At 40.7% G+C, this 13,023-nt stretch overlaps 1 protein-coding gene across 2 annotated transcripts; it reads right to left on the bottom strand.

Annotated features, from left to right (window-relative positions):
- Positions 1 to 3,397: 3,397 nt before the first annotated feature.
- Positions 3,398 to 12,554, bottom strand: LOC130691180 (matrix metalloproteinase-2-like). Of its 2 annotated transcripts, none has more exons than XM_057514089.2 (12): positions 12,294 to 12,554; positions 11,950 to 12,079; positions 11,029 to 11,136; positions 10,165 to 10,333; positions 9,588 to 9,724; positions 9,320 to 9,468; positions 8,978 to 9,167; positions 8,747 to 8,883; positions 8,524 to 8,665; positions 8,268 to 8,449; positions 6,918 to 7,074; positions 3,398 to 4,742 (listed from the first exon to the last, which is right to left on the bottom strand). In XM_057514089.2, the coding sequence occupies exons 1-12, from the start codon at positions 12,423 to 12,425 to the stop codon at positions 4,573 to 4,575; spliced, it is 1,803 nt and encodes a 600-aa protein (XP_057370072.1). In that variant the 5' UTR covers positions 12,426 to 12,554; the 3' UTR covers positions 3,398 to 4,572. The 2 variants fall into 2 exon arrangements, with proteins under 2 accessions (XP_057370072.1, XP_059351303.1); XM_059495320.1 differs by lacking the exon at positions 3,398 to 4,742 and adding an exon at positions 4,835 to 4,986.
- Between the last annotated feature and the right edge of the window lie 469 nt (positions 12,555 to 13,023).

Genomic DNA, 13,023 nt, shown 5'->3' with positions numbered 1-13,023 from the left:
AGGGGGGGAAAGGCAAAGTGGGCGACAACTTCCTGACCTTCGTGACGAATGTGACTTGATTAAGCCGTGTTCTACCGCCGACTTGATGGCCGACCCCATTCGCCCCCATCTTTTATTTTTTTTCGAAAAGTTCAACAAAAGTTTCTTTTTTGCGTATAAGAAACAATTTGCATAATCAGACCTCCCTCGAGTCAGCATCGTCGTATAACAAGACTTGTCAAAGTGAACTTTCTGGGGGGGGGACCCAAAAGCGTAGTGATGTGTCTACATGCTGTGCCGGCTGCGCGCAGTGTTAAACAAGTCAAACTGAAACGAGTCAATCAACTCGGGTTACACAAGTAGCCGACTCAAAAAAAAAAAAAAATAAAATAAAATAAAAGTTTTTTTCTTTAACAAAAAAAAAAAAAAAAACACTTTTATTAGTCCCTGTGTACATTAACATCTATTATCTCGAATGTAAAATAAGAAAAGTTTCTTCCCTCTTTTTTATTGCGTCGTTCGTTTGCGATTAAAAGCATCGCTGAATTGCAATCAACATTTATTTTGTTTAAATGCTCGGATGAATTCTGACGACAGACGGGATGTAGAGGGATCAGCCCTAATTATTGACACGCAGACAAAAACAGCACCAATAAACGGACGGATCCGTTAGGGCGGAGCTTTGAAAGGCCGGTGGGATTATCACAGCTGATGAATCAGCCATTATGTCTATTCAGCGATATGCATTGGGAGGGGTGGACAAAATGGAGAGGGTTCATATAAATGATGATCCAACATCACGCTATATATATATACATAAAAACAACATATGTGGCTGAGACTTTTGCGGAGGTGGGAAAAAGGCGTGGGGGCCTGGAACAGACTGCCAGCCGGATCGAAAAAAAAAAGTTCGGGTCAACACCAACTTGGATTGCAGTTCTCTGTCTGTATGGTATAGTAAGGGGGGAGGGGGTACAAAAAGAAAAGAAGAAGAAGGGGAAAAAAAAGGGGGGGGGGGAGAAGGAAGAAGGGAAGTTGGCAGCACAGATGGATTGCGTTCACATTATAAGCGACCAAACAAGAGAAATAAGGCGAGCCGCGTGTAGGAGCGTGCCCTATTTATTTACGCATTTATATCGTTACAAGACCGTGTAATGTATTCCTCACTTTCAATGATAATGGAAAACGGCTGCTGCTGCTGGCGGATCTTTCTTTTCTAATTGAATTCACTGCTCGTGTCCGTCCGTCTTGTTACAAGTAAAAAGCTTATGTACAAAGCGGCGGACAGAATAAGTAATGACGGCTGCGAATATCAAGGGGATTGCTTTCGGCCGTCAGCCCGCCCGCCCTTGCGCCGCTCTTTTAGCCCAATCTCGTTCTCTCTCCCGATCTTGTTCGTCGGGTTACTCTCTGAATAATATCCTTTATTTATTTTTTTTTTTTTTTTTTTTTTTTTTGTTTAAGTTATTGTACCGTGATATGCCTTGTACATGTGTATATTTATAGCCAACACAGTGACTACAGATTTGCCAAATAAACAGGGCAAACCCGGATCTCTTTTTTTGAATATATTGGGGCCATAAATCGTGAAGCGCCTCCAGTTCTATTCGTCTGTGTTTTTTGAACGACTGGAGGGGGGTTTCGGAGAAATTGGGTCCGCCCCAGTTATTTTAATACGTCTCACATTTTTTGCAATAAAAAATTTTTAAACCAAAAAAAAAAAGAAGGCAAGAAATGAGAAACATTTCGGAGAAATGCGAATTGGTGTCTGAAAGATTGAAAGAGAGAAAGGTAGACACAAGAGTTCGACTCGAATGAATTGTTGAAAGTAGAGCGTCCTGAAAACTGTTGAATACGTGAACCGGAAAAAGAGAAATAAATAATAATTTTAATAAAAATGTGAGTCAGACTATTTTGTCAAGTGTTACACGTTTAAGTGTCGGACATGATAAGTTCAGCCTTATGTTTATCATGGCTGTCTAGAAAAAAAAAAGGGCAGTTCAGACGGATCTACAAGGGATTGTCCTTTCAAATATTGATAGAAAAAATCACGCACGTCACGAACAAATATTCTGTACACGAAAAGAAATAAAGTGTGGGGGGGGGGATGAAAAATAGTGAAATTTTATGCATACATTGATGAAATATTCAAATACAAGAGGGTAGCCACGGTCTAGTGAAAGTCACCAAGTGTCAACAACAGTTTCCATCTCTCTCTTCAAAGTGGTGCTAAGAGAGCTGTTCTATAAGGCTGCTGTTGATGGATCATATCGTGTTTTATCCGCCACTCTTTCCCCTCCTTTTTTTTTCTTTTCTTTCTTATTTATACACGGAGTCTACGCACCATCAACCGAACAATAATATAACGTATGACTGTATCAATATTGATCCATCAAAAAGAGAGAGAGAGAGAGAGAGAGTGCTGCTCACATGTTGCCGCCCGTCCGATGTTTGGCAAATCCTTTTTTCTTTCAATCCAACCTCCTTGATGGCTGTTTTCCGGATCGTCCAAGAAAGAAAAAAAAAATATTGCCATAAAAGCAACTGGCACTACAGTTGATACTATAGCATATCGAGAGAAGTTCTATTCGTTCGCCTTCTATATACATATGCGAATGTACAAAAAAAAAAAGGAAAAACGGGAAGTTGTTTGTTAAAGCGCCTCGTACATTCCGGACGAGTTAAAGCTCAAGTTTTCGTCCTTGTTGGAAAAGGACTGCATGTGCAAACGCTCAGACTGTGCAAAGACTCTCTGCCTCTCTTTTATACGATGATAGTTGATCTCTTTCCTAATATTACTTTTCTAGCAGTTCTCCAAACAGCAAAAGGATTTTAAATCCGATCGTCTATTTCCCCCTTTTTTTTTTTTCTTTTGCCCGTTGCTTAGCGCTCCCATAGGCAAAGTGCAATTCGACCGTATCACTGCCAAGGACAGTGGAATAGCTGAGCGCGGCCCAATGTCAATTAATTCCAGCTCAGTGTCGACCGATTGCGTCCCCGGCCTCTCGAGAAACATCGATAAAAACAACACTGGACTCTGCAAGGCTGGTGTATATCCGATGGCAAATTGCTGCGTTTTAATCACGATTTGCTTCGTGAATCAAAGCTTCTGGACCGTGCATTGATTTATGCGCCGCCTTCGCTATCTTTACTCTCTAAAATAATAGACAGATGGATGACTCTGAGTATGCACATACACACACACACTACCAGACTAATGGGCACAACAGTATGTGATGCTCGGCTGACGATATAAATCCTTTTTCAAAACATTCGAGATGCAAGTCGGGGGGGGGGGAGAGGATAAAAAGACGACGAATTGAATAAGTAGAGGGTTCTCTCTTTTTTTTTTTTTTTTTTTTCAGAGAGAGAGAAATATATGTACAAGAGAAGGGGGCGATGCTGTGTGCATCTGTCACCGTCACACCGCAATCAATAGACACAACTCTTGATTCTCTTCCTTTTTTTTTTTAAGTCCCTTCTGGTAGGACGAGGGGAAAGGCTGTTGTTGTTCAGGGTGAATGCTTTTGATAGACTGTGTATATACTACTATATATACATGCGCGTATATAGTGTATGGTGATGTAGTTGAATGTATAAATTTTCGTTCTTTTCATGTATTTTCGTATGACATCATCATCGTCACGGTTACAAGCGACGGATTCCAACTCAATGAATCCATTGCGACCTTTTCTCTTTTTTTGTTAACAGAAAAAAAGATTGAAAAGAAAAAAAATAGACAAGAACGGAAATACAAACGAGAGTACATTTCATCCCAAACTTCCGGCGCAACATTCAAACCACACGGACCCAACAAAACATGTGACTTTGATAAAAACGGGCGGTCGTTCCATTTCCTTATAGCATACACATATACGTTATTTAAAAAAAAAAAAAAAAAACAATCTACTCAATAAAAATGGCGCCTCTCATAACAAACAAAAAAAAATAACTTGAGTTCTTTGTGGGGTCAAAAATATGAAGTCATCGACACGTTTACACAATACAAAGCTTTAACCCTGTTCTCTTATTTTTCTGGCGCTCCTAACGTACCTCACTTAACCTTTAAAGGATTGCGCACTGCAGGGGGCTAGACAGCCGTGTAAATAGAGATGCTCGATCATTCGCAGACGTTCTATACAGTTCTATACACAATACATTCGAGATACAAGTGCGCGAGACACACAAGAGGGAAAAATGAAAGCAACTACCCAAAACAAAAACACGAGACGTATACACACACGCGCGCACTCAATCGGTACTGTATAAAAAAAAAAAAAAAAAAAAGGGGGAGTCGATCGATCATTTATGAGAGAACAATCGTAATGCGGACAGACACTCGGTAGATCAAGCGTCTGTGTGTATAGCACTGGTCCCTAAAATAGACACACAATAGGCATCATTGAATATACACAAGGAGCAAAACACAAGAGACAGTTCATCTCTTCTATCGTCTCTGCAAGACAGCGCACAACAGCCCAGTCTATGGACGTGTGTGCAGCGCTATCGGTTCACTTTCGTATTCACACGCTAACGCAAAACTTGTGGTGAGGGCAAACACAAGAGGCAGACTCAAAACGAAAAACTGCTTTATTATGCAGTTATCCGTTGAATGATGAACGCCAGCAAATGGAATAGAATCAAGTTGCTCAGAGATAAAGTGCTGGCGTCACTGGCGGCCGTCTGGAATGAATCCGTTAGCAGCAAAGTTGTCGCCACCTGGTCCACCGACATGTCGATGTCGTTATCCGATTGGGTCAGACCTTTTTTCAATAGCAATTTGATGAAGGTGTTGTGTTTTTGTTTTGTTGTTTTCTTATGTATAAAAAGCCCCGCATGTATTTCTGTGTGTTTGTGTGTCTGTATGTAACGGAAGGTTTTCCCCCTTCGTGTTGCAGCGCGAAAAGGTATAGCGTTTAATGAATTGTATGTCTCGGATTGTTGTTGATGATTGTCAAGCTTCGGCCCAGGCGCCACCGTCTGCAGGCTGTTCTTCGTCTCGGTAGTCTGCGTTTTTTTTTTTTTTTTTTTAAATAAAAAAAAAACGATTCAAAATAGATCGTGATTCCACTTTGCTGGTGCGTTGAAAGGAAAAACTTTGGATACATATTTTTCTCCTTCTTCGTCTTCAAAAACGAAATTGAGATATGATGTGCAAGGCTACATTCAATCGTGCGGAATAGAACAAAAAGTTGAGCCGCGAGCAAAGTTTGCCTGATGGACTTCAACTTTTCTTTATGTATAAAAGACGCTGCTCAATTCTTTTTTTTTTTCTTCCCTTTTTCTCGACACAAATAGCCCCAACCCAGACGAGATGCAAAAAAAAAATAAAATTCAATTTATCAAACTCGAATAAGCGTTTACGATTATTCTGTCTTCATTTTTTTTTTTTTCGTTGTCTATTACAGTACTTTCAAAAATTTGAATAAATGATTCTTTTTCTTCATCTTAAATTCGTAGGGCTGAGGGAAAAAAAAATGGGGACGAAAATGAAATTGTCTATGTGCTCTGGATGTGTAAAGCGATCGAATTTGAATTCACTGGCGTGGTAAGAATTCAATCCAAGTTTTCGTGATTTTTCTTTTCACCGTGACTGTGCTGTAGAGATATAGGGGGTGAACGAAAAACAGGGGGCTTTCGCGACAAGTGAAAGTGCGCGATAGAAATGAAAACGCGTCTGTTTATCCGGTTTGTTATAGTATCGCATAAAAAAAATGGTGAGGGGGTGAGGGGTACGCCTATCTATTTACGCTGTGTATATAATATATAAATCGATATCGGATTATTTGCTACACTTTTACCATCGCCAGTCTATCCATTGCGATGACGTCACACACAAAGGGCTAGTATAAGAGCAATGCGCTTTTCCATGTTCGACGCTACATCCAATCTTCAAAAAAATTCGACGAGGTTATTTCCATTCTTTTCTTTGCGACTAAGAAGCGGAATAAGGATAAAGAAGAAAAGGAAAAAGAAAAAAGTAGGCCACCGGAGCACTTTGGTGGATTAAAGATTTTAAAAAATCATCAAATCATTGCTTCATATCAACGATCTGATGCGTTAAAACTTTTGTTCAATTCCCCTTTTTTTGAACGCAAAAAAAAAAACTGTCATAAAGAGTAAACTTTGATGTCTAACAAAAAAAAAAACGATAATCCTATGGCTAGACTTCCGTGTAGCATTAGCGCAGAATTATCGGCAAGTTATGCACGCGTGATATTTATAGCCTAACCGCGTTCAAGTTCATTCCGTAGCGAAGGAGGTGCTCAAAAATTAAAATGAAGTTTGGTGCGGGTTAAATCGGGCGGTTGATGAGAGGGTACCGTTGTTTTTAACAAAGAACCTTGTTTTCACTGATCCATTCTCTTCTTCTTTTTTTTTTTTTCCCCCTTACCGAGACGAGTGTTATGACACAGCTTGACAATCATGCACCGACAAAACAGACAACGCCAATTGATCCCCGGTCACGGACAACACGAAAGAAAATCCAAACGTCTGTGCGTGTGAGTGTGATTTGTTCATGTGTTCACCTAATGCGGTACCAACCGCTTTATTTCGTTAGTTTTGCGTTAGTTGCGTAAATAGCGCAAATCAGATTTAAAAAAAAAACCGGAAGAAAAAGCGGAGCGTTAGGGAAAAAAAGCGGGTAATTCAAATCGTTGGTGCTTGTAAAGTAAAAACTCTTGTAGCCATTAACAACCCACGTATGTGTAAAGCAAACAGCTGTGTGGGTGGAAGCTTATTGACCTTCACAATTGGCTTTATGTGTGGAAAATTGTTGCGGAAAGCGGTTTCGTTTAGTTTGTAGAAAAAACCGAAAACAACCCTTCAAAAGAATGTGATACTAGCGGTCAACTGTTAATGATGTTGTACAGCATCATTGCCCTCTACGTCCACATGCATCCGAATAGTTAATTTTAGTTGAGAAATGGACTTACCAGCATCGAGCAGATCAGCTTGACGGTCGTTGGCGTGGAGTCTTTCAACAGCCAGTTTGGAGCCTCCTGGCCTGCTGGCTGATTTGAAATTGATTTCGTCACATCCAAACCACCACTTACCAACCGGTCGTGGATAACCTGGCTGGCCTTCGTCCACCTTTTGAAATTATCAGGAAAAAAAAACATGAATTTTCGGTTACGGGATTTTTTTTTTTTTTTTTTAAACAACTTAGTAATACACAAGTTTTTGTGGCCATCGTTAAACGTGAAAAAGGTCAGCTATTCTTGCAACGTCATTCGTTGAGATTCAAAACGATTTCGGTTTTGTCGGCGTGAGTGTCAATAACTGCAGCCTTAGCGGAAAAATAACGATGCAATAGTGACTGGCACACGCCCATCGGCAAATCATTTCCAATGCAAAACAGGCAGAAATTATCTAGGCGATCGGTGGGGAGGCCATGTCTAAAACATTTTTTTTTTTTTTTTTTCTTTTGTTATTTGTTAGGGCCACTGATGTATATAGACTGAGGGATTTCATTTTCGTGATCGATAAACGGTGGATTCAACGACGGAGAGTTCAATATAGTGCACACTACCCGCATATTACTCAGTGCAGCCTGCAGATGTTGGGTTTCTCACCCGCACGTTATAAAAGAAAAAGAAAAAGAAAAAAAATGCCTCCATTTTTTGGGGAAGGGTGAGGCGAAATCTTTTTTTGAAATGTCAAACGGGAAACGCCTGATGCTGCTGTTTATGTACGGCATCGAAATGATCCCATTTTCCTAGCCAGACAGTATTTCAAAATGCCTCATTGAGACCGCATTTATACCGGCACGCAACACGAAAAAAAAAAATATATATATTAAACTAAAATAGGATATAACATTTAAAGAAAAATCTAGAGATAAATAACTACTTCATTGCCGTGAGATTTGTTTTGGAAAAAAAAATGTTTTCATTTTCTTTAAAAAGAATTTCATGTCTGGGGCAGAACGTTTGTTTTGATTTAAGTAACGTTGGGTTGACTAGAAACTTGATTGCTATATACACGAACGTCATGTACATAAACTGCCGGGGACGATTTGAATGTGATATAGAATTACTCGGTCATATTAACAAAACGGACACGTACTCTACGGCCAGTTATCAAAGGCTACCGTCATCTAATTATTCCAACCCTTATTTTTTTTTCCAGAATGATCCAATTAAACCTGAAGACTTATTATGACGCTATGATAGTTGCGTGCAAACATACCCGGGTCCCTTCGTTTGGCCTTGGCCCTTGTCGGCCAACAATGCGAGGCATAATATTTGGACAGGAATTTATCTTTCACTCTCAGTTTTAATTACCTTGAAGCTGCGGTCGTTGAACCGCCAGTACTGGCCGTTTTTGAAGAAATAGCTGTAGCCGTTGGTGAACTGAAATGCGGCATCGAGACTGTTTGGTAGTCCTTCCCAGTTGGAGATGTCCTTAGGATAGGTCGATTTGATAGGAGGCTTCTGTTGAGGGTCGAAGCGCCAATATTGGCTCCCTATTACAGAAATCCAATTTTTATCGATCAATAAAGTTGTTTAAAACATATAAAAAAATTGAGTCTGTATTTACCTTTAAAGAAATAGATTTTGCCGTTGCCACTCCATACGAGAGCCGTGTCGAAATTGGCCGGCACGCCAGCGAATCCTTCGGACAAATCTTTCGGATAGTCGGCGTCCAATTGGAAATTCGTGTAACGCCAATATCTCGAACCCTTTTTGTTATTTCAAACATTTTGAATTTTTTTTTTTAAAGTTGCGCGAGTCAATTGTATTTATTCGGGTGTTGGAAATACCTTGAAAAAATAGGTCCGGCCATTTGTCCATGTAAAGGCGGCATCGATATTGCCGGGCAAGCCTTCCCAGTCATCCCGGATGCTACGTGGATAACCCGGAGCTACAGACTCAGCTTCCAATTTCCAATACTTTTCGCCTGTTGCAAATACGTCCATTGAAATTAGCCGTTAATAATCGAACAAGAATGGGGCACAATGCACATGTAAAATAATGTAAATAATCATTCAAACCTTTGAAAACGTAGGCTTTGTTATCAGGACCAGTGAATATAGTGTCGATCTTTCCGTCGCTTCCGCACAGTTCGCTGTTGCCTCGGTTGCCATCGTCGAAGGTCACCGGCGGTGTCGTCGTCCTACCCAGGAAGGGTCGGAAACTGGTTTCTGTGGTCACAGCTACATTCTTTTTCTTGCCATAAAGTTGCTTAAAAAAAAAAAGATCAAGAAATGTTGATAAGCATTTCTTTTTTATCACAAAAGAAAAAGTTGATTTTGCTTTATGGACAGGTGGGCACGGAATCAAACGTTCACCGCCATCTAGCGGGCAAAATTGAAATTTATTCTTTATCAATTTACCTGGATGGCTACAATGTCGTCGTTGTCCAGTTTGAAACTAGATTCGTATCCGCGGTAGAAAGGCGCCATCAGAGCCGAGCGGACGTCGGAATGTGACAGTCCCAGCGAGTGGCCGAACTCGTGAGCAGCCACCTGGAACAAATTCGTTCCTGTGAAGGCCAAAGGTAAAAAGAAAAAAAAAAAAATATTTTAGAAAACGATGGAAAAACACGTACCTACGAGAGAAATTTATTTGTAAAACACTTGAAATGCATATAATAATATTTACCTTTATAAGAATTGATTGTCCATGTTTCGGATTCATCAAAATGAGCATCACCACCGTAAATTGGAAAGTAAGCATGAGCTAGGGTACCACCCGTGCCGTCAAACGCGTCACCATCTCCGTGCTCTCCGGATTCAAAACTGCAAACACGAAAAATTTGTTTTAACTCTGACATTTGGGTAAACCAAAATGTAAAGAATACATATCTATATAATTACGCCATTGCTATAATCAGCTTTGGCTAACAATGGCCTTTAGAAAAGACTACCGGCTATTGTCTGGAACAATACAACAAAGCGGGAGCTACAGAATGACGCGTCTAGGATGACGCCAACAAACTGTTATCCATCAGAAGGCATTCAAAAACTACGCGTTGCGTTGAGGAACAAACAAAAAAAAAATCAGCGAGCAACCGCATATGAAACAAAACCAAAAATTCAAGGATGGTTTTGGCTCTGAATAATTTTTGCCAGTTGCCGCAGGACAAAAAAAAATCGGATTTTTTCTATGAGAATACAATTGTTGAATATTCTTCGAAGAGGTGGGCGGGAGAAATAAATTACAAGTTTCGTCATCATACCGGATTTCGATGTGGACTTTGCCCGTCTTGAGGTGGACGAAGGTCAGCTCGGTTACGTCCGCCCACACCTGAAATGCTTTGGCAAGCTCTCGGTCCACGTCGGCAGTCTTGAGGGCTGACGGGTATTTCGTAATACTGTAAGTCAGTTGTTTTACGCGCCAACGGCTCCCTGCGTGAATGCAAAACAGGAAAATTTAAATATTCATTCCAAGAAAAAACTATTAAACACACATCAACCTCACCATTGGCCGGCACTAATTCGTACACAATCAAAATAGGGGAAAAGAATTTCTTAAACTGATGATATTCGAAACGCGTGCCGATGACTTAAAGTAGCCATTGTTTTTAACACACCGTTCAAAATCGCATCGAAGGCAAAACGATATTCAAATGTCGGCCCATTCTTTTAGTTAGACAAACCCCCCCCCCCCAAAAAAAAAAATATTTATTTAAATCTTTGCTTGACATGTAAATAAACTTGGTAGGGAAAGCAATTGAACGTTCTCTGTCGTCACAATAGGCAGCCGACTGACCCTAATTTGTCAACCATTTCTTTTTCGTTTTTGACTTTCCAGAGTGAAAGTGAAAGTCTGTTTGAGTAAAAAAAAAAGCTCTCTCTCTCTATGTCTCAAGCGCAATCAAACACAAAGGTTAGACAACTATCGCACAGGTGTACAAATATTGTCACTAGTGTGCCGGAGAGAGTGGAACAAACGCGTCCCGACAACTTCACACTACACGGCAATCTTTTCTTCAAGGTTAACCGTACTCGAAAACTGACCCAAGGTTTTTATATCAGTCACCAGATAACAAAGCGATCGTCACCTTTTTTTTTGAAATGTCATACAATGAAATCGAATATACCTTGAAGAGCGTAGCGCTTCCTGCGAGCCGAAGAACCGGGCCCCACACGATCACGAACGCCGCAACGCGGTTTACTCATCCACGTCGATGTCTCCCCGTCTAAAATACCTGTAATTGACACATTTATCTTTAGTGTTATTGAGTGATGTAAAATAATTAACATTTCATGGCTTAGACAAAGACGCATTTTAAAAAATTGTGTCATATTTAAGACGTTGAACTCGGGCCGCTAACAAATAAAAGGAAGAAGCCAATGATTTTATCTCGACACGGATGTGGGTTTGATAAGCCAGAGAATTCAACGCATTCGTTATCTCTCGTTATTGCGTGAATTCTGTTTTGAAGACCTTATTGGATGCTTGTGGATTTACGTACATGATTGTCAACATAGGAGAGAGAAACGAACGCAATTTCAGACTGCTTTCAACCAGATGATTAAAAGTTAAAATTAAAGGACGGCCATTGACTTCCACCTGTACTGAATCAGCTGATCACGAAACGTAAAAAGAGCCGGGGAGATGGGAGAATTAACACAGAAAGAAAACGGATGGTGAGTGATAGAAATGCCCCGCAGGCCAAATACCATCACAGAGAGGAACGGCGGACACATCCGGCGCTTGATGTGCGGGACTGGTAGAACACGCAACGCCCTCAGATATCCGCGCCTGGTGCGCTTTACGTAAATCGGGGAATTGAACAGTGGGGGAGATCCACTAACAAAAGATTTTTTTTTCTTTTTGGGACCTGATTTACCATAATATCCGGTCACGCTGCCAATCATAAACGAAAACGCAGTGCTACGCAACTTGAAAAATGATAATTTTTTGTGTGGGGTAAAAAAAAACAATGATTCGTAATGAATATGCAAATTTCGGCAATTGTAAGTCAAAATGATTAAAACATTGAAAAATTCAATCGCACCTGTTTGATTCAGTCCAGCAAAAGACTGGAAATCGATGATGGCACGGCGGACAGATTCGCCTGAGATCAGAGCACCGGAAGACGGGTTCTGTAACGCCGGATCTAGGTAGCCGAACCTGGCTAGGTACATCTAGCAACAGAGGAAAGAAAGAAACAATCAAATGTGAGTCACTTTCGCTTTTGTTATTACGGAGAAAATGGGTCACCCCGTCAACATAAAAAATTCTATTCGTCCACTTAAAAGCCAATAAAAAAAAAAAAGACGCAAAAAACGGTACTTAAAAATTCAACAACAATCTAAAAATAGCGGCCGGAATCGTACAACTTAATATCGTAACAAATACCATAGCTTGGGTGTCGGTGGAGACTGGAGCGGCGTCGAGATGATTGATCGCCAATACCACGACGCACAACAACGACACGAGGCGCAACATTTTTGTAGAACACCCAACAAAGTTTAATATCACAATGTACATCAATCGAAAAACTACTCCTAGACGGCACTGGTGTAGTAATAAAAACGAATCTCTCGCCGATGTATGTCGCACATGGAGGATAGATGTTTATGTCGTTCGAAAAATACGAAACGAAGAAACGGAAAGGCGATAAAAAAAATTGAAATTGGAAGAAAGAAAAAGAAAACGTGAGCGAAGTGCAATGGATATTGGTCGGTGGCAGAGAAATGAATGAGTCCGGCTCCGTCAACCCGTCGAATGCTTACTTATATACGATTGCCGTGCGCGGGAACATGAAAATTTATGGGAGGGGCTCTCTCGTGCATGCACGCTTTCACGACAGGTCACGTGACTCGGAAACGCCAGCCGCAAAGACCGGAACGCTAACGGAGTCTTGAACCGCCAGAGGGCCTTAGTCATCGGGAAAAAAAAAAAAAAAAAACCTGGGAGATTCCTTCAACGTCCCGCTCGAACGTGTTTTAAAAGAACGGAATTTCGGCGTGACTCATCGTTCGGTCTACGGAAGAAGGCGGGGTTTCTGGACTAGTATTACGGAATTGAGCATTCTTTGTTTCAAGTCATTCTTGAGGAAAGCAAATCATCACCAAGGAAACTACAG

Source organism: Daphnia carinata, chromosome 1 (genome assembly GCF_022539665.2).
Source record: "Daphnia carinata strain CSIRO-1 chromosome 1, CSIRO_AGI_Dcar_HiC_V3, whole genome shotgun sequence".
Lineage (NCBI taxonomy): Eukaryota > Metazoa > Arthropoda > Branchiopoda > Diplostraca > Daphniidae > Daphnia > Daphnia carinata.
The sequence above is the reverse complement of the archived record's forward strand: the minus strand, read 5'-3'. Positions and strand labels throughout refer to the sequence as shown.